At 39.1% G+C, this 19,028-nt stretch overlaps 1 protein-coding gene across 1 annotated transcript; it reads left to right on the top strand.

Annotated features, from left to right (window-relative positions):
- Nucleotides 1-640: 640 nt before the first annotated feature.
- Nucleotides 641-3,624, top strand: LOC138869564 (uncharacterized). Its single transcript, XM_070147191.1, has 6 exons — nt 641-1,543; nt 1,656-1,707; nt 1,853-1,955; nt 2,519-3,068; nt 3,229-3,358; nt 3,503-3,624. The coding sequence occupies exons 1-6, from the start codon at nt 641-643 to the stop codon at nt 3,622-3,624; spliced, it is 1,860 nt and encodes a 619-aa protein (XP_070003292.1).
- The last annotated feature ends 15,404 nt before the right edge of the window (nt 3,625-19,028 follow it).

Below are 19,028 nucleotides of genomic sequence, written 5' to 3'. Positions count from 1 at the left end.
AATCAAAATCAACATCAGAGTTATCATCCTCCTCAACAGCAGCATGGTGGAAGATAGGAAGATGGGTTTGCTAGACTCGAGGCAATGATGCAGCAGGTTATTGGGTCAAATGCAAAAATGAGTGAAAGGGTAGATGCACATGAGTCACCTATAAAGAATATTGAAGTGCAGATGGGCCGGATTTCGATGTCTTTAAATAATCGTCCTCATGGGACATTACCTGCAGATACTCAGATAAATCCAAAAGATCAAGGCCTGAAGTAGCTGATGGCAGTGAGTCAATGGCAGAGTCTTAGACTTGGAGCAAGAAAGGGCTCGAGAAAGCAGACAGGCTGAGACACTTGTACTAGTGCCTATTGAGCTAGATGATTCAACGAAACTGACAGAGGTGACAGTATAGTCTGCCTAGGAAGAACCTAACACACAGATTGAGGCTGAGAAAGAAGCTGAGACAGCCCAGGAACTGATAGTTGAGGTGTCATCTGACAAAGAGAATACCCAAACCATTGGGAAGAAGAGACCTCCAGCACCATTCCCACAGAGGCTGGCCAAATACCAGAAAGAGGAACAATACAAGAAATTCTTGGAGATGCTGAAACAAATCCAGGTAAATATTCCATTAATTGATGCTTTGAAGGAGATGTCTGGTTATGCAAAAATGATGAAGGACTTGATGTCCCGAAAATTCGATTTCCAAGACTTAGCCACAATGACCCTAACTCAGACCTGCAGTGCTGTGGTGACTAGACCAGTTGCTGAAAAGTTGTCTGACCGAGGGAGTTTCACAATTCCCTGCACCATTGGTAACTTTGCTTTTGCCAAGACACTTTCTGATTTGGGGGCTAGCATAAATCTTATGCCCCTGGCGATCTATAAGAGGTTGGGGATTGGAAGAGTTAGACCCACTTCTATGTTATTGCAGCTGGCTGATAGAACCGTGAAAAGACCCTCTGATATCTTGGATGATGTGTTGATTCAGGTAGGAAAATTTGTGTTCCCTGCAGATTTTGTGATTCTAGATTGCAAGGTGGATGAAGAAATTCCCATAATTTTAGGAAGACTGTTCTTGGCCACAGAGAGAGCTCTCATTGATTGTGAAACTGGGGAGCTCAAGATGAGGTTGAACGATGAGGAGATAACATTCAATGTGCAAAAATCTATGAGGCGACCAAGTGAATTCGCCAATTGTTCTCTTATTGATGCCGTGGATGTAATTGTAGAAACAGATGATGAGATGTTGACTATTGAGGACCCTCTTGCTGCATGTCTGGTAAATTTAAATGAGGTGAATGGGGAAGAATTGGTAGAATGGGTGTTGGCTTTAGAGGGCGGAGGGTTTTGGGATAGAACACTTGAATTCGAGCCTCTGCACTTAGAAAACAAAGAAACTTTTCCAGCCAAGCCATCCATAGAAGAACCACCAAAGCTGGAGCTGAAGCCACTGCTCGCTCATCTCATGTATGAGTTCCTAGGACGTAACTCCACATTACCTGTTATTATCTCATCTAGTTTGTTAGATGTGCAGGCACAACAACTTTTGCAGGTACTCAAAGAGTGCAAGACTGCCATCGGGTAGACCATGGCAGACATTAAGGGGATCAACTCGGCATATTGTATGCACAAAATTCTGCTGGAAGAGGGCACAAACCTTCCAGGGATCTCCAAAGAAGGCTGAACCCCAACATGAAGAAAGTGGTGAAGAAAGAGGTGATTAAGTGGTTGGATGCGGGAATCATTTTCCCCATCTCTGACAGCAACTAGGTTAGCCCGATGCAATGTGTTCCTAAGAAGGGTGGTATGGCGGTGGTCAAAAATGATAACAATGAGCTGATCTTGACAAGAACCGTCACAGGCTGGAGAATTTGTATGGATTACAGGAAATTAAATCTGGCCACCCAAAAAGACCACTTCCCACTTCCCTTCATTGATCAAATGCTTGACAGATTGGCAGGGAGGTCCCACTTCTGTTTTTTGGATTTATACTCAGGGTACAATCAAATCTCCATTGCACCAGAGGACAGAGAGAAGACCTCCTTCACATGCCCATATGGCATTTATGCTTTTCGGAGGATGCCCTTTGGCCTATGCAATGCACCCGCCACATTCCAAAGGTGCATGATGGCCATATTCACTGACATGGTCGAAGACATAATGGAGGTGTTCAGGGATGATTTCTCGGTGGTGGGAAACTCATCCGACGAGTGCCTTATAAATCTGACCCAAGTGTTGAAACGATGTATTGAGACTAACCTGGTACTTAATTGGGAGAAGTGCCATTTTATGGTACAAAAGGGCAAAGTCTTGGGACACCGGGTATCAAGTAAGGGAATCAAGGTGGATCATGCTAAAGCTGATGTGATAGCAAAGCTGCCACCCCCACTACGGTCAATGCAATCAGGAGCATCCTCAAGCATGCCGAATTCTACCGGAGATTCATAAAAGACTTCTCAAAAATTGCCAACCCCCTCTGTAAGTTGTTAGAAAAAGATCACCCTTTCTTATTTTCTGATGATTGCAGGGTAGCATTCGAGGAGTTGAAAAAGAGGCTAGTCACATCACCCATCATTGTTTCCCCCAACTGGAAGCAACCATTTGAACTCATGTGTGACGCTAGTGACTATGAAGTGGGGGCAGTGCTGGTACAGCGGAAAGACAAGCTAATGCACCCACTTTACTATGCTAGTAGAACATTAAGTGGAGCCCAACTGAACTACACTGTGACTGAAAAGGAGATGTTGGCTGTGGTGTTTGCATTCGACAAGTTCAGATCATACCTGATTGGATCTAAGGTAATTGTATATACTGATCATGCAGCTCTCAGGTACTTGATTGAGAAGAAGGAGTCCAAATCGCACCTGATTTGTTGGGTACTGTTACTGCAAGAGTTCAACCTTGAGATTCGTGACCGTAAGAGCACAGAAAACCAAGTCGCTGATCATCTATCACAACTTGAAGGAGCTGAAAACTCAGTTGAGGTTGAGGATATTCTGGAAACCTTTCTAGACGATCAGCTACTCGCTACAAGCCTTGAGGAAGTGCCACGGTATGCAGACTTTGCAAATCACCTGGCAAGCGGTATAGTTCCCTATGACCTTTCCTCTGTGTAAAAAAAAGTTTTATCGTGACTGCCGCATGTATTATTGGGATGAACCTTATCTGTTTTGAATATGTGTTGACAATATGATCGGGAGGTGTGTCCCTGAGATATAACAATCTTCTGTTTTGTAGGCATGCCACACATCGGCGTATGGTGGGCATTTTGGAGGAGTCAGGACGGCTGCGAAAGTGCTAGAAGCAGTGTTCTACTGGCCAATAGTGTTTAAGGATGCACATCAATGGGTGAAGGACTGTAATGAATGTCAGTGAATCGGGAACATTTTCCGTCGCCATGAGATGCCCATGAACCCAATTCAAGAGGTTGAAGTGTTCGATGTCTGGGGGATAGATTTCATGGGCCCCTTTGTCAGCTCCTTTGGCAATAAGTACATACTTGTTGCTGTAGATTATGTGTCCATATGGGTGGAAGCTACAACACTTCCCACAAATGATGCAAGAGTGGTGGTGGGGTTTTTTAAGAAGAATATATTCACCCGTTTTGGGACCCCCGAGAGCTATTATCAGTAACGGAGGCACTCACTACTGCAATCGAGCCTTCGAGAAATTGTTAGCAAAGTACGATGTATGCCACAAGGTGGCAACCCGTATCATCCTCATACCAGTGGACATGTCAAAGTATCTAATAGAGAGATAAAGAGTGTACTGACCAAGACTGTGAATGCCACAAGAACAGATTGGGCGAAAAAGCTAGATGATGCACTTTGGGCCTACAGAACTACGTTCAAAACACCAATTGGTATGTCACCATAAAAGTTGGTGTTCAGGAAGGCCGGTCACTTGCCAGTGGAACTAGAACATAGAGCTTGGTGGGCAATGAAATAGTTGAATCTTGACATTGAGGCTGCGGGAACAACTAGAGTCACAGAATTGCATAAGCTCGACGAGTTCCGATATCTTGCTTTTGAGAGCACAAGGTTGTACAAAAAAAGAATGAAGAGCTTGCACGACAAGAACATTGTTGAGCGAAATTTCAATCCCGGAGACATGGTATTGCTTTATAACTCAAGATTAAGGCTATTTCCGGGAAAACTCAAGTTACGATGGTCTGGACCATTTCGAGTGGTCGAAGTATTCCCCTCAGGCGCCGTAGAGATTTCCTTAGAGAAAGACTCTCATACATTTAGAGTCAATGGGCAGAGATTGAAACTATATGTGGGCATGAATGAACCAAAGGAAGTATCAGAGATCCATCTGACTGAACCTCAGAGATCGAGCGAGCCTTAAATACGCTTATCTGCGTCGTGCCACGACGTTAAATCAGGCGCTGCATGAGAGGCAACCTATTTATTTGGTGTAACTGTCGTGCCACGACATTAGCTAAGTCGCTGGTTGGGAGGCAACCTAATGATAGTTAGTAGTCATTAATTTTGAATTTGAGAAGTACTAACCAATGCAGGTGAGCTTGGGCAGGTGATAAGTCCATCGGACATGAAAAAAACAGGTGAAAAAAATGGAAAAATTTCGTGCCCAGGAGCGCGCCTGCACTAACCACCATGCTACAGGCTGCGCATATGGGCAAACATTCTGCCTCAGCTTCTCCATCACTAGCGCGACCGCACTATGACTGCACTACTGCCCGCGCTAGAAGCGCGACCACGCTAGTGGCCGTGCATATGGCCAAGTACACTGTTTTGACTAGCGCGGCCGCGCTAGTTTCGCCTGTTAGCTTAACACTTTGTTTTATTTTTTTAATTATTTTTTTATTTTGTATAATTGTTAAATGTTATTTCCCTCCTATTCTAATTACTTCCCCCTTCTTCACTCCCAAAAATCCCCAACGCTCAACTCCCCCAACCCTAACCCCCTTCTTCTACAAATTCCATCTTCTCCAAATTCCCAACCCAAATTCCCCAAGGTTTAAGCCACGCTCTCCCCTACTATTCTTCATTTCTCCCCACATTCTCTCACTATAGGTATGGGTTCTTTTTGCCATTTTTTTTAATAGATTTTTGTTTTTTTAAATTATGTAGCAGTTTTTTTTGTTCTTTTCTTAGTAGACATGTGTAGCGTTTGTGTAGTGATTGTGGTGGTAACGTTGGTGGAGTTGTATCTTCACTTAGTGGTTGAATTTGGGGAAATTGTGGTGGTATTGAGGTGCAACATGTTTGAATTGGGGTGTGAGTATATAATGCCCACAAGATGTTTGTTTAAATGCCACAGTGAGTGTTAATGAGTAATTGTGACCAATTGTGCACATGAAGTCTGAGTAACTGCATTGAGTCACAATTTTTTTTGGTTGTGCTAATGTTATTCCTTTTCCAGGTACTATGGCTCAATCTAGGAAACACCGCACCATAGGTGCCTCTTCCAACAGTCAAGCTGGATCGTCCAAGGCGCGCAGGTCAGCTCCTGCTCGTCCCTTTGATAGTAGCAGGTTCGTCTTTGCCATGGCTCAGGACTGCTTTGCGGATAGGCCCCTAAGAAACCGATACCAAAAAGGGGCATAGATATAGGGTCGGTCTAGCTGGGCTGCCCTAACTTGTATAATGAGCTGGTAAGACGGGGGCTACAAATCTTCATTGATGAGCCGAACGAGGGGAATGTGATGGTTATCCCTGAGTTCTAAGCTAATGTAAAAGAACATGTGAATGGCGTAGTAACTATGCGCAGAAAGGCGGTGGATGCCTCTGTTGAGGCTATACGGAGGATATACTAGCTGCCTCCTCCTGTAGATCCATATGAAGACTATTATGAAGGGTATGGCAGATCACACACGCAGTGGGAGATGTTCTTTGAAACAATCTGTGTACTCGGAAAGGAAATTGTCTGGATGAAGTATGGTCAGAAGTTTCACTCCGCGGCGCTAACCTTTGAAGGGAAGTGTTGGTTGTATGTTATCAACAACCGCCTGATCCCGTCTTCCAACACTACAGAGGTGAATGGTCCTCGAGCGGTTCTTATTTGGTGCTTTATAAATGGTCACAACTTTGACGTGGCCAAGGTGATTCATGAGGAGACATGTAATTTTTGACTCTCCCCAAGATTTTACACATTTTAGCGTAAATAGTTAGTTTAGGTTTAGTATTGCTCTCTTTACTTTATTTTATCACAAAAATAAAAATTACAAAAATATTTTTCTCTTATTTAGCTAATTAACATTTTTATCTAGTTACTTTTAATTTCTCTACCTTACATAAAATAAAAAAATACAAAAAAATAGTTTCAGGAATATTATCTTAAGTTTACAATGATTTTTCCATATTTTATCTTTTAGTATGATATTTTTAAAGAAAATACCAAAATAGGTTTGTTTTAACGGATAGTTTTATTTTAATAATTATTTTACTTAAGTAGGATTAATTAATAAATGGTGTAGTATTTTTTGTCTTGTTTTAAAAGAAAGAGTATGAAATTTGGGCTAATTTTGTTTGGTCTTAATTGAAAAGGCCCAATTTCGGATAGCCCAAAACATTGAGCCCATACCCACTCCCCATTTGACCTAACCTAATTCCTACCCCTATAAAACAATGCCTAAATTCCTAAATAGAGGGGAGACCTAGACTAAAAAAGATCAGCCGCATGCCCCATAGAAAGGAGCTCACTCCTCATCGTCTCTTTCCTCTGCAACTCAACAGAAGAGGACTAGAATTTGCCTTCTTTTTGGTTCATCATTTCCGTCGTCACTTTTGAGGCAAAGCACGATTTTTTTGGAACTATTGTTTTCACCATATCTCTCCACAGATCTCCTAAAGCTTCAATTTCTATAATTCCAATCATACGTCGAAAATACGTTGACGGTGGTTGCTTTCTTCCTCAACCAAAAAATGCGAAACTCAGCCAGAAACCACCATCAATACCCAGCTAAAATCCACCATCAACCCAACTCTAAAAGCTACTCTAAAAAACACAACTGCCCTTACCATTAAAACACGCCAATTGCAGTCGAGTGAGATTTTAAATTTGGGGATTCGAAGTTCGCCTTGCCAACGAGCCTCGAATTTCCGAAGAGTCGATAGAGTTTGCCGAAGCTTCCATGGTCTGTCGAGTGCTAAATTCCATTCTTGTTTAATTAAGGTCCATTTCTTTTTAACTTCTAAATTCGGATCTTCATTTTGGAGTTCATCTTGTATTGGTTCGTGTGAAGCTTGAATAAAGCGAGGCCTTATTAATATGGTTTTGAATATCTGATTTGCTCTTTGGTTTTGATAGCTTTATATTCTAATTTTGAATACTCTGCTTATTTGCTTTGGGGAATAGTTAAAACGTCTATGACTTGGATTCTTTTTTGTTTGTTAGTTTATTTGTAAACAAACAAAATTATATTATAGAAAAGAAAATGGTAGTAGTAAACAATTTCTAGAAAAAACCAAACTCGTGAATAAGCCATCAACCATGTCACTCTCATCATTATAAATACAAGGTCATACTTTTACAACTTGCCAAGAAGAGAGGAAACTTAGATGTTGGTTTCCAAAGTGTGATTTTTTGTATGAAGTTAATACAAAATAATTTCTAGTAAATTAAATAAAGTTTGTTGTCTCATGAGACGTGTGCTGTTGGGATTTCAAGTAATATTAAAATTAGGTGTTGGACTGAATTTTGCAAGAAATTAGATCAATTGTGTTGAATCCAAACAGGGCCCAAATGTCAATAAGGCTATAAACTAGCCTATCTTTCCATAATTAATTTACCTCATTTCTTCCACAATGACTTCCATACTCTTATGATCTCTCAATAATCTCAAATTAGTTTTAGGGAAATAATTCAAATGCGCTAGTTACTTTAAGCACGATCAATAATAAATCATCGTGACTATGGGTACGGTTCCCGTGGCATGGCCACGATACATAATTCCCAATTCGGGTGTGCATTTCATGTACCCGATCATGATAATTTCTAATATTAATAATAAAATAAATATGTCGCGAATCGAGGGTGCATTTCATGTAGCGTGGTTTGTGGTGTGTTCCAAAACGGCAAGTGCACGATAATCGTAACTTGTTCAAGAAATAATTCCATAAATTCTAAAAAGCGGTTAAAATAATTAAAAGCGATTATAGAGTTAAAAATGCACAATAGGTTTAAACATGTAATTAATCATATAATTAGGCCAATTATTAATAATTGAGCGAGCTTGCTAAAACAACGGAACCCAGGAATGCCTAACACCTTCTCCCGGGTTAAAAGAATTCCTTACCCGAATTTCTGTCACTTTAATTGAAAAAACTCCCTTATATCCCCTCTCAGGTGGTAAAAAAGAGGTGTGACAGCTCTGGCGACTCTGATGGGGAAAAGAACCCAGAACTTCTGGTTCAAGGTTCAGAATTCGAGCTTAGAATAACTGTTATAGTTGGCTTTTATTTATTATCTGATTTTTATATGTTTGAGCCTAATGTGCTAATTGCCGTTTTTTACCGCTTTGATATTGTTTGGACTGTATATAAATTGTTACGAAACCCTCTTCTCTCTGAGTCTTCTAAATCATCTGGGAAGTGCGCACTTCGTGTGACTTCTTTTCTGTTAGAGTCATATCCCAATTTTAAAACGAGGTTCGTACAAGTTGCAAAGCCGGTGAAACTTTTGTATTCCCGGTACGCTGCCCCCTCGGCTCGAGCTGTCTGCTCGGGTAAGCCAGGTCTAGAACAATACACCCAGGTTTTAAACCTAGAATAACATAGCCTCATTCCGGATCCCTAGTAGTAACGTTTTGTTTGCATCACGTGCATTTGACTTTGGGGACTCAACACAGGGATTGGGTCTGTCTAGGACAGGTGTACCTAAATTAAAAGACCATCATGATGCATCTTACGTGCTACTTGTGTATCTGTCTATTTCAGCTTGCATGTTGACTGACTTCTAGAATAGGGAAAGAAAAAAGAGAAAATCAAAAAAAAAAAAAAAAAAATAGGTATTTGAATTATCCTAAAACTCTGCGGAAATTTTGAAAAAAAAAAGGAAAAGTCATTTCAAAATAAGTCATATTTTCCTGTTCCGTCAAAACTGGCCGAACTATGCGGGTCTGATTCTCACCGGATGTGAGATACGTAGGCAACCCTCATCGGTTCCGGCCCACAATTTTCAAAAAATCCAAAAACATATTTTCATGTGCTTCCTCCTTTAGAAAAGTCTTCCTTTGAGACCACAATTTTAAAAATTCAAAAATATTTTCTTTTTCTTCTAAAAATCCCAAAAATATTTTTATTATTATTCAGAAGTTTTTCTTTTGAAAATATTCAAAATTCAAAAATATTTTTTTATTTTAGAACTTTCTTGCATAAATTCAAAATAAAAATCCAAAAATCAAAAATATTTCTTTTCTTCTTTAGAAGTTTTTCTTTCGAAATTAAAAAAAATCGAAATCGAAAAAAAAATTCTTCCTTCTTTATAAGTCTTTCTTTCGGAAATTAAAAAAAAATTCAATTCAAAATCCAAAAAAAAAAGATTTAGTTTATTTCCTTTATTCCTAATCTTCCTGAACTACACAAGATCTGATTCATGTTCCCACATGACACGTAGGCAACCCACATTAGGTTCGATCAACCACTGAAAAAATGAAAAATAAAAAAAATGAAGAAAAAAAATGATGATAATAATAAGGACCGACTGAGTCCATTCTAACGTGTCTTTCGTTTTGAATTGTGAAGAAAGTTTGAGGTGGTCAGTTTGTGGTAAGCGGCCAACATAAGATCAAAGGAAAAATGATAACTGACATCGAAGCTGTTACAAGTGCTCAAGAGACTCAGGGTCAGAGGGTTCAACAAGAGTTTACTTTGGTTGAGGAAAATAGGGTACTAAAGCAGCAAATGACCAAAATGTATCAAGCATGGGCCAATGGCCAAGGACAGCCTTGTCATGAGTCACAATTTGCAACCCAGCAAGAGCAGTACCACTCATACTTGTTTGATCTTCCTGCAAACATTGAGAAGCCTGCCCGAAAGATGGCACAGGAAGAAATGACCCAAAGAGTGAAAAGCTTAGAACAACGGTTGAAAAACATGCAAGGGTTGGTAGGCCAGAAGAGTATTGCATTCAAGGATCTATGTATGTTCCCCGATGTCCATTTGCTGCCTGGTTTCAAGACTCCCAAATTTGAAAAGTATGATGGACACGGAGACCCCATAGCCCACCTGAAAAGGTATTGCAATCAACTAAGAGGTGCGAGAAGAAATGAAGAATTGCTGATAGCTTATTTTGGGGAAAGCCTTACGGGAGTAGCATCCAAATGGTTTTTGGATCAAGACACATCTCGCTGGTACGTCTGGGATGACATGGCACAGACCTTTGTCAAATAGTTCCAATACAACATAGACATCGCCCTAGACCGCAATTCCCTTTCAAACATGAAGAAGAAACCAACTGAAAGTTTCAGGGAATATGCTATTAAATGGAGAGAGCAATCAGCTAGAGTTAAGCCACCCATGGATGACCACAAGCTAATAACTATCTTTCTTCAAGCTCAAGAGCCAGATTATTTTCAAAACATGATGTCTGCAGTGGGTAAATCCTTCTCGGAAACAATCAAAATGGGAGAAATGGTAGAGAATGGCCTTAAGACAAGCAGAATTATAAGTCAAGCAGCTCTCAAAGCTGCAACTCAGGCTGTCCAAATTGAATTTGGTGACACGAATGAGATGGATGAAGAAATCATGATGACATCAAGGTCGGGAAGAGGTCCTAGGAGAACGTCTCGAAGGTATGACCAGCCTCGTCTATTTTCCGATGATGCTCCTGAGCACTACTATCCACCTCAGAACTCACAATACTCTGTTGCTCCGCCTCAGTATGTTGTACAGGCATCAAGACACCTTAAAAGGCGAGCACGAGCACCGCAAAATCTCCACTAGCCTTCACAAAATTTTCAAGTGCCCTATAACCGACATCCAAGCCAGGGGTAAAAGGGGGAACAAAGGTTGAAAGATAATTTTACACCAATAGGAGAGTCCTATGCAAGCTTGTTTGATAAATTAAAGCATTATGACATGATTGCACCTATTCCTCCAAATTATGTGGACCCACATGCAAGAAGCTTTGACCCATCTAAAAGGTGTGAATACCATTTCAATGCCCAGGGGCACAATGTTGAAAGCTGTCGGGATTTGAAAAGGGAAATAGAAAGGATGATCCAAGAAAAACTGATTTTGGTCCAAGATAGTGACGCCCAGAATATCACGCAAAATCCTTTACCTGCACATGATGATGCACACTTTGTGGGGATGATGCGTGGTGACATGGAGTATGAAGATCCTCTCGGGAGCTTGCCGACTGAAATTGGAGAAGGCCATGGTGATTTTGATGAGCAAATTTGTGGCTAAATGTAAAGCTTAACAATTGAAAAGTCATTCTCTCCTTACTAGGAAGGAATCTTGGTAGCTTGTTTTTTCTATTATCTGGGTTATTTCAGGGTTGTGATCCAGACTTTATTTGTTTTATTGAGTCAAACCCTTCTATCCCTCCATTCTATTTGTGTGAGTCTTATCTGTTTGTTCTGTTGCTATTTTCATTATTCGAGTTATTTTAGGGTTGTAACTCAAATTTTAGATTGTTTATCTTGTTGTCAAACCCTTTCATCCTTTACTCAATAAAATACAGTTTGTCTTTTTGTGTTACTCTGTTCTTAGTTCTTTTCTTGCTAGTTCTAATGACATGACATGCATGCGAAAATTTTGGCTAAATCTTAGGAACTGATTTAATCTGAAATTGGATAACTGAAAAAAAAATACTTTTGAGGATGAATAAAGAGTTGAAATACTTTGTAATTAAGGTCGAGTAAAATTCACCTTCAAATCATTGTGAAGATCAGGCTTGAGGATATTTAATCAATTGAAGTTTGGTCGAAAGTTTGACAGTAATGGATGGAAGTGTCTTTCTCGACCACGAAACACCAAGAAGACATGCATGTTCATCAATGATGTGATCGCGACGGGATACTATAATTGGCGTTCTCGAGGTTGGGAGGCCCTTTTTCTGCTACCTAAACACTTTACACCTTTGATACCTTTTTTGAGCTTGTGTTATTTTCTTTGACCACTCTCTTTTGGAATCAAGTTTAGAGTCAAAAGTCAAAAAAAAAAATGAAAAGAAAAGTCCATGTCCCAAGTTTGTAAACTCTCAGAAAGTTCAAGTGAAAAAAGGAAGAAGAAGAATAAAAGAATAGTCAAAGGTCCATGCCCCTAAAAAATAAAAGCCGGGGCAATTTGTTTTGAAAAAAAAAAGAGAAAAAAAGAAAGGAAAAAACAGAGGAACATAAAGAAAAATTATAGTTAGGTCAGATGTTTGAACTACGTTCGACCTGATTCCTTAAAAAAAAGATACGTAGGCAGTCTCACGGTTCGGTCCAACCAAATAAGAATTCAAAGAAAAAGAAAAAAAAATCAAAAAATAATATCCCCAATAGCTGAAACTGGGGCAAAGATTTTATTTCATTTTTAAAAATAGTCGATTCCAAAAGTTGTAGGTATACAACCCTGTCATCTTTAATCTATTTTGAGCCTCATGCAGGCCTTTCTTCCTACCCATATCCAAAAGCCTTCCAAATAAATACCTCATGATCAACCTTCAAGAATGCCAAGAGATGCATGCAATGAGCAACGGTTGTCACGCGACATAGAACACTATCAAGTTGCTCACACAAGAAAATAAAGAAAAAGAAAAATAAAAGAAATGAGAGAGTCTTACTAGTGAAAACCCTCACGGGCACAGTAAGGCGACGGTAAGTAGAGATGAATAAATGAGAGAGGCTTGTTGGTAAAAATTCCTCGGGGCACCACTAGTCGAAAGTGAGTCATGAAGCCGATGTAAGGGATCAGCACGAACAAGCCTACTTCAAAGGTCATAAGAATGGTAAAAAGGAAGATTGGATTAGTTTGATAGATCAGACCGTTGAGTCCAAAATGCATGTCATGATCATTAAGGCTAGTTATTAAAAAAAACTCTGCCTTCTGTCCTTCCGACAGGGGGCATTTCTTGCTAATATTCGTTTCTTTGCATCATTGTGTCTTTCACTCTGACTCAGTCCTTGTCAAAACAAGTAAGAAAAAATTTCAAAATCTGCTACCAGCTTTTCAGTTGCACAAAATAAATTTGGCCAGCACACTCACTTGTTATAGTAAACATGCCTTGATGATTCATGCAAAAGCTCCCCCCCAAGACTCTTGTCATCCTACTTGGAGCAAGCATAGATAACTTGTGATTCTCTCTGATAGACAAATTGCTCAAAAAGCAGGAAGTCATTCAAGATATCAGAAAAGGTCACCTAAGCAAAGATCTCCAATTGGGAGAAGGCTGCTCGAGCTGCAAATACAAATGGTAATGGGTGTGAAACAATCAGAGTTGGTGCAGAACAAAAGTCTTTTGAGACCGACTCAAGATGATCGAGCAAAAGCCAAGCTGCTCAAGACTCAAGGACACAAACCGACCACCATTTTCAAAAATGACAACTTTTTCTTTGTATGAAACAGGAACAAAGCAGTGCAAGGAAAGTGATTCAAAAAAAAAAAAAAGAGAAGAAAAAGAAAAGAAGAGAAGAGCCGACAAAGGGAAGTTTCTCAAATTTTTGCCTTTATTTGTCTTGCTATTGCGCAGCCATTAATCTTCACATTTTTTTCCTCCTACGATAAAAAGTCCTAGTTTGATGGATTTTTTCCCCAATAAAAATCTTAGTCTGATGAATCTTTCTCCTAAGATACCAAAAAAAAAAGACCTAGTGTGATGAACTTTCTCCTAGGATCAAAATTTTAGTCTGATGAATCTTTCTCCTAAGATAGAAAACCTAGTCTGATGAATTTTCTCCTAGGATAAAAATCCTAGTCTGATGAATCTTTCCCCTAAGATAACCAAAAAAAGGGAACCTAGTCTGATGAATTTTCTCCTAAGATAGAAATCTTAGTCTGACGTATCTTTCTCCTAAGATACCAAAAAAAGACCTAGTTTGATGAACTTTCTCCTAGGATCAAAATCTTAGTATGATGAATCTTTCTCCTAAGATAAAAAACCTAGTCTGATGAATTTTTCTCCTGAGATAAAAATCTTAGTCTGATGAATCTTTCTCCTAAGATAACCAAAAAAGGGAACCTAGACTGACGAATCTTCTCCTAGGATCGCAATCTTAGTCTGATGAATTTTTCTCCTAAGATAGAAGACCTAGTCTGATGAACTTTCTCCTAGGATAGAAATCTTAGTCTGATGAATCTTTCTCCTAAGATACCAAAAAAGAAGTAGAAAAAAGACCTAGTCTGATGAACTTTCTCCTAGGATCAAAATCTTAGTCTGATGAATCTTTCTCCTAAGATAGAAAACCTAGTCCGATGAATTTTCTCCTAGGATAATAATTTTAAAAAAAAGGGAAGTCTGAATTTGAAAAAAAGAGGGGTAAATTTTTAGTTTCTTAAGATATCAATGTTTAGTTTTCTTGAAATCAGGGGCCCCGCCTGTAGAATAGGGTCAGTCTTTACTTTAGTCAAGCTTAGTTTATAGTTTTCCGCAAGTTCAATTACGTTTAGGAGACGCACATCCTAGTTGAGTCATTAATTTTACTCTCATCATTGCATCCTTCACCAGCAGCGTATGTGATTTATAGTTCTGCTAACAACTCACAAATCTTCCTAGTGCAAACTGGGGCAGAAAAGTTTCTTTTGTTGTCTGTTTAGCTGTAGTATTAGGCGCCCACCTGGAGAACAAGGAAAGACAATTCAAATTTCAAGGAAAAGCAGTTTCGAAGGAGGACAGTTCAAGTTCAGCAATCAGGCGCCCACCTGGAGAACAAGGGAAAACGGTTCAAGTTTCGAAGGAAGACAGGTCAAGTTCAGCAATCAGGCGCCCACCTGGAGAACAAAGAAAGACAGTTCAAGTTTCAAGGAAAAGCAGTTTCGAAGGAAGACAGTTCAAGTTTCAAGGGAAAATAGTTCGAGTTTCAAGGGGAAGCAGTTCAAGTTTCAAAGTAAGTCAGTTCAAGTTTTAGCAATCAGGCGCCCACCTAGAGAACAAGGGGAGTCATTTCAGAAGTCAAGTCAAGTTAGAAGTAGCGGAAGCTCGCCTCAAAAAATACGAGTCGACAGTCCGAGATAACAAAAAAAAAGTCTCAATCAAGAATAAAAGAAAAAACAGAGAGTGAATCCTAAGTGCAGAAGCGGAGAAAAGATGTGGACTGCTTAAGACATAATTGAAGTCACAAGCTCTGCATGTCCCGTCTTGATTTGAAAAGCTGAATAAGATTGAACCAACACCTGTAGCTAACAAGCATCAAGATTCAGAACAGAGTCCGCATGAAGAACCAGCCAAGACTCAAGATCAAGCATCAGAAGACTCATAGATAGGAATCTTGTAACTTGTAGCTGATAGGTTTAGTTAGTCTTTTTTTTTAATTTTGATTTTGATGTAATAACGGGACTACGGACCGAAACCTCGGGCGGAACCTCACTCGACTCTCTCATCGTCGTCACACACTCCATCACCTCATTCACTCTGAACTACACGTGGCATGATTCCTTTATAGCCAAGGATATGTAGGCAGCTCAGATACCAGAGCTTGGTCACATTCTCCTTTCTCTTAGCATTTGGTCTCTATAAATAAGGGTCGGGTCAAAAAACCTATCTCGTCGTTCTTTGTTTGAAAATTCTTCGCGTTTTCAGTCAAAGAGGGGCAACTGTAAACATGTAATTTTTGACCCTCCCCAAGATTTTACACATTTTAGCGTAAATATTTAGTTTAGGTTTAGTATTACTCTCTTTACTTTATTTTATCACAAAAATAAAAATTACAAAAATATTTTTCTCTTATTTAGCTAATTAACATTTTTATCTAGTTACTTTTAATTTGTCTACCTTACATAAAATACAAAAATACAAACAAATAGTTTCAGGAATATTATCTTAAGTTTACAATGATTTTTCCATTTTGTTATCTTTTAGTATGATATTTTAAAAAAATACCAAAAATAGGTTTATTTTAACGGATAGTTTTATTTTAATAATTATTTTACTTAAGTAGGATTAATTAATAAATGGTGTAGTATTTTTGGTCTTGTTTTAGAAGAAATAGTATGAAATTTGAGGCTAATTTTGTTTGGTCTTAATTGAAAAGGCTCAATTTCGGATAGCCCAAAACATTAAGCCCATACTCATTCCCCATTTGACCTAACCTAATTCCTACCCCTGTAAAACAATGCCTAGATTCCTAAATAGAGGGGAGACCTAGACTAAAAATGATCAGCCGCATGCCCCATAGAAAGGAGCTCACTCCTCATCGTCTTTTTCCTCTGCAACTCAACAGAAGAGGACCAGAATTTGCCTTCTATTTGGTTCATCACTTCCGTCATCTCTTTTGAGGCAAAGCACGCTCTTTTTGGAACTATTGTTTTCATCATATCTCTCTATAGATCTCCTAAAGCTTCAATTTCTGTAATTCTAATCATACGTCGAAAATACGTTAGTGGTGGTTGCTTTCTTCCTCAACCAAAAAATGCGAAACTCAGCCTGAAACCACCATCAACACCCAGCTAAAATCCACCATCAACCCAACTCTAAAAGCTACTCTAAAAAACACAACTGCCCTTACCATTAAAACACGCCAATTTCAGTCGAGTGAGATTTTAAATTTGGGGATTCGAAGTTCGCCTTGCCAACGAGCCTCGAATTTCCGAAGAGTCGATAGAGTTTGCCGAAGCTTCCATGGTCTGTCGAGTGCTAAATTCCATTCCTGTTTAATTAAGGTCCGTTTCTTTTTAACTTCTAAATTCGGATCTTCATTTTGGAGTTCATCTTGTATTGGTTCGTGTGAAGCTTGAATAAAGCGAGGCCTTATTAATATGGTTTTGAATATCTGATTTGCTCTTTGGTTTTGATAGCTTTACATTCTAATTTTGAATACTCTGCTTATTTGCTTTGGGGAATAGTTAAAACGTCTATGACTTGGGTTCTTTTTTGTTTATTAGTTGATTTGTAAACAAACAAAATTATATTATAGAAAAGGAAATGGTAGTAGTAAACAATTTCTGAAAAAAACCAAAATCGTGAACAAGCCATCAACCACGTCACTCTTATCATTATAAATACAAGGTCATACTTTTACAACTTACCAAGAAGAGAGGAAACTTAAGTGTTGGTTTCCAAAGTGTGATTTTTTGTATGAAGTTAATACAAAATAATTTCTAGTAAATGAAATAAAGTTTGTTGTCTCATTAGACGTGTGCTATTGGGATTTCAGGTAATATTAAAATTGGGTGTTGGACTGAAATTTTCAAGAAATTAGATCAATTGTATTGAATTCAAACAGGGCCCAAATGTCAATAAGGCTATAAACTAGCCTATTTTTCCATAATTAATTTACCTCATTTCCTTCACTATGACTTCCATGCTTTTATGACCTCTCAATAATCTCAAATTAGTTTTTGGGAAATAATTCAAATACGCTAGTTGCTTTAAGCACGATCAATAATAAATCATCGTGACTATGGGTACGGTTTCCGTGGCATGGTCACGATACATAATCCCCAATTCAGGTGTGCATTTCATGTGACCCGATCATGACAACTTTGAATTTTAATAATAAAATAAGCATGTCGCAAATCGCGGGTGCATTTCATGTAGCATGGTTTGCGGTGTGTTCCAAAACGTCAAGTGCACGACAATCGTAACTTGTTCAAGAAATAATTCCATAAATCCTAAAAAGCGGTTAAAATAATTAAAAGTGATTATAGAGTTAAAAATGCACAATAGGTTTAAATATGTAATTAATCAGATAATTAGGCCAATTATTAATAATTGAGTGACCATGCTAAAACCTCAAAACTCGGGAATGCCTAACACCTTCTCCCGAATTAACAGAATTCCTTACACGGATTTCTGTGTTCGCGGACTGTAAAATAGAGTCAACTTTCTCAATTCAGGATTTTAAATCGGTGACTTGGGACACCACAAATTATCCCAAGTGGCGACTCTGAATCTTAAATAAATAATCCTATTTCGAATAATATCACTTTAATTGGAAAAACTCCCTTATATCCCTCTCGGGTGGTAAAAAGGAGGCGTGACAAAGGTCACTACTTGGAAGGAGCCGGTGGCAGCGGGTGGTAATGATAGTGGTGAATCTGATGACTCTAAGGAAGAGGAGGCTGAGCAGGAGGATATGAAGGTCGTGCCACAGGCCCATGAGCAAATTGCAAAAACTGCCACACCATCTGGGGCTACAGCACCATCTGGGGCTGCTCGGGTTATCCGGTTCACAGCTTTGGAGCAGGAGGTAGCCGGAATGCGTACCTTGGTCGCTGACTTAGGTACACGTGTTGACGCGGTGGCTGCCCAGCAGGTGAAATCAGAGAAGAAAATATTGGGTTGGTTGAGAGCTCTGGGTCGTGCTTGCAATTTAAACCCAGACATGGTCTTCGATCAAGAGTGATCATTCAGGGAAGTTCATTTACCTCAGTGTTCTTTATTTTGTATGCCATGAGGACATGTCTTCCTTTTAAGTGTGGGGTGGGGGTTACATCAATGTATGTGTGTATATGTAACAACTTGACTGTTTAATGTTTTCTTTGTTTTTGGTGGTTTTGAATAATAGTCAAATTAGGTAAGTTGACTTGTCCCGATGACGGATCTCTTTCGACGGGGTTTTTGAGGGTCTAAGTCATCGTGAAAATCTCTAAAAAAAATAGGAATATGTTGGACTCTTCCTGATGATGGATTTTCTAGACAGTTTTCTTGAGGGAAGTAAGTCTAAAGAAAATACCAAAAAGATTTTTTTAGGTAGTGTAGTAACTCCCCCTTGGTTTTTCTTTGGGTCACGGTTCTTTTCCAAGGGTTTTGCTTGAACCGGGTGTAGTTAGTTTTTATTTATTTTGTTTCTAGTTTTTAGTTAGTATTGATGGGCTATGAGTTGAAATAGAAAGAGAAACCCTTGGCGTTGATACACCTGGACATAGTAGACACTAGAGTGTGACGCTTAGTCTCAGTGGTTGATTCTAGTTAAAGCGCCTTAA

Source organism: Nicotiana sylvestris, chromosome 5, assembly GCF_000393655.2.
Source record: "Nicotiana sylvestris chromosome 5, ASM39365v2, whole genome shotgun sequence".
Classification (NCBI taxonomy): domain Eukaryota; kingdom Viridiplantae; phylum Streptophyta; class Magnoliopsida; order Solanales; family Solanaceae; genus Nicotiana; species Nicotiana sylvestris.
This window is presented reverse-complemented; position numbering and strand designations above follow the sequence as displayed.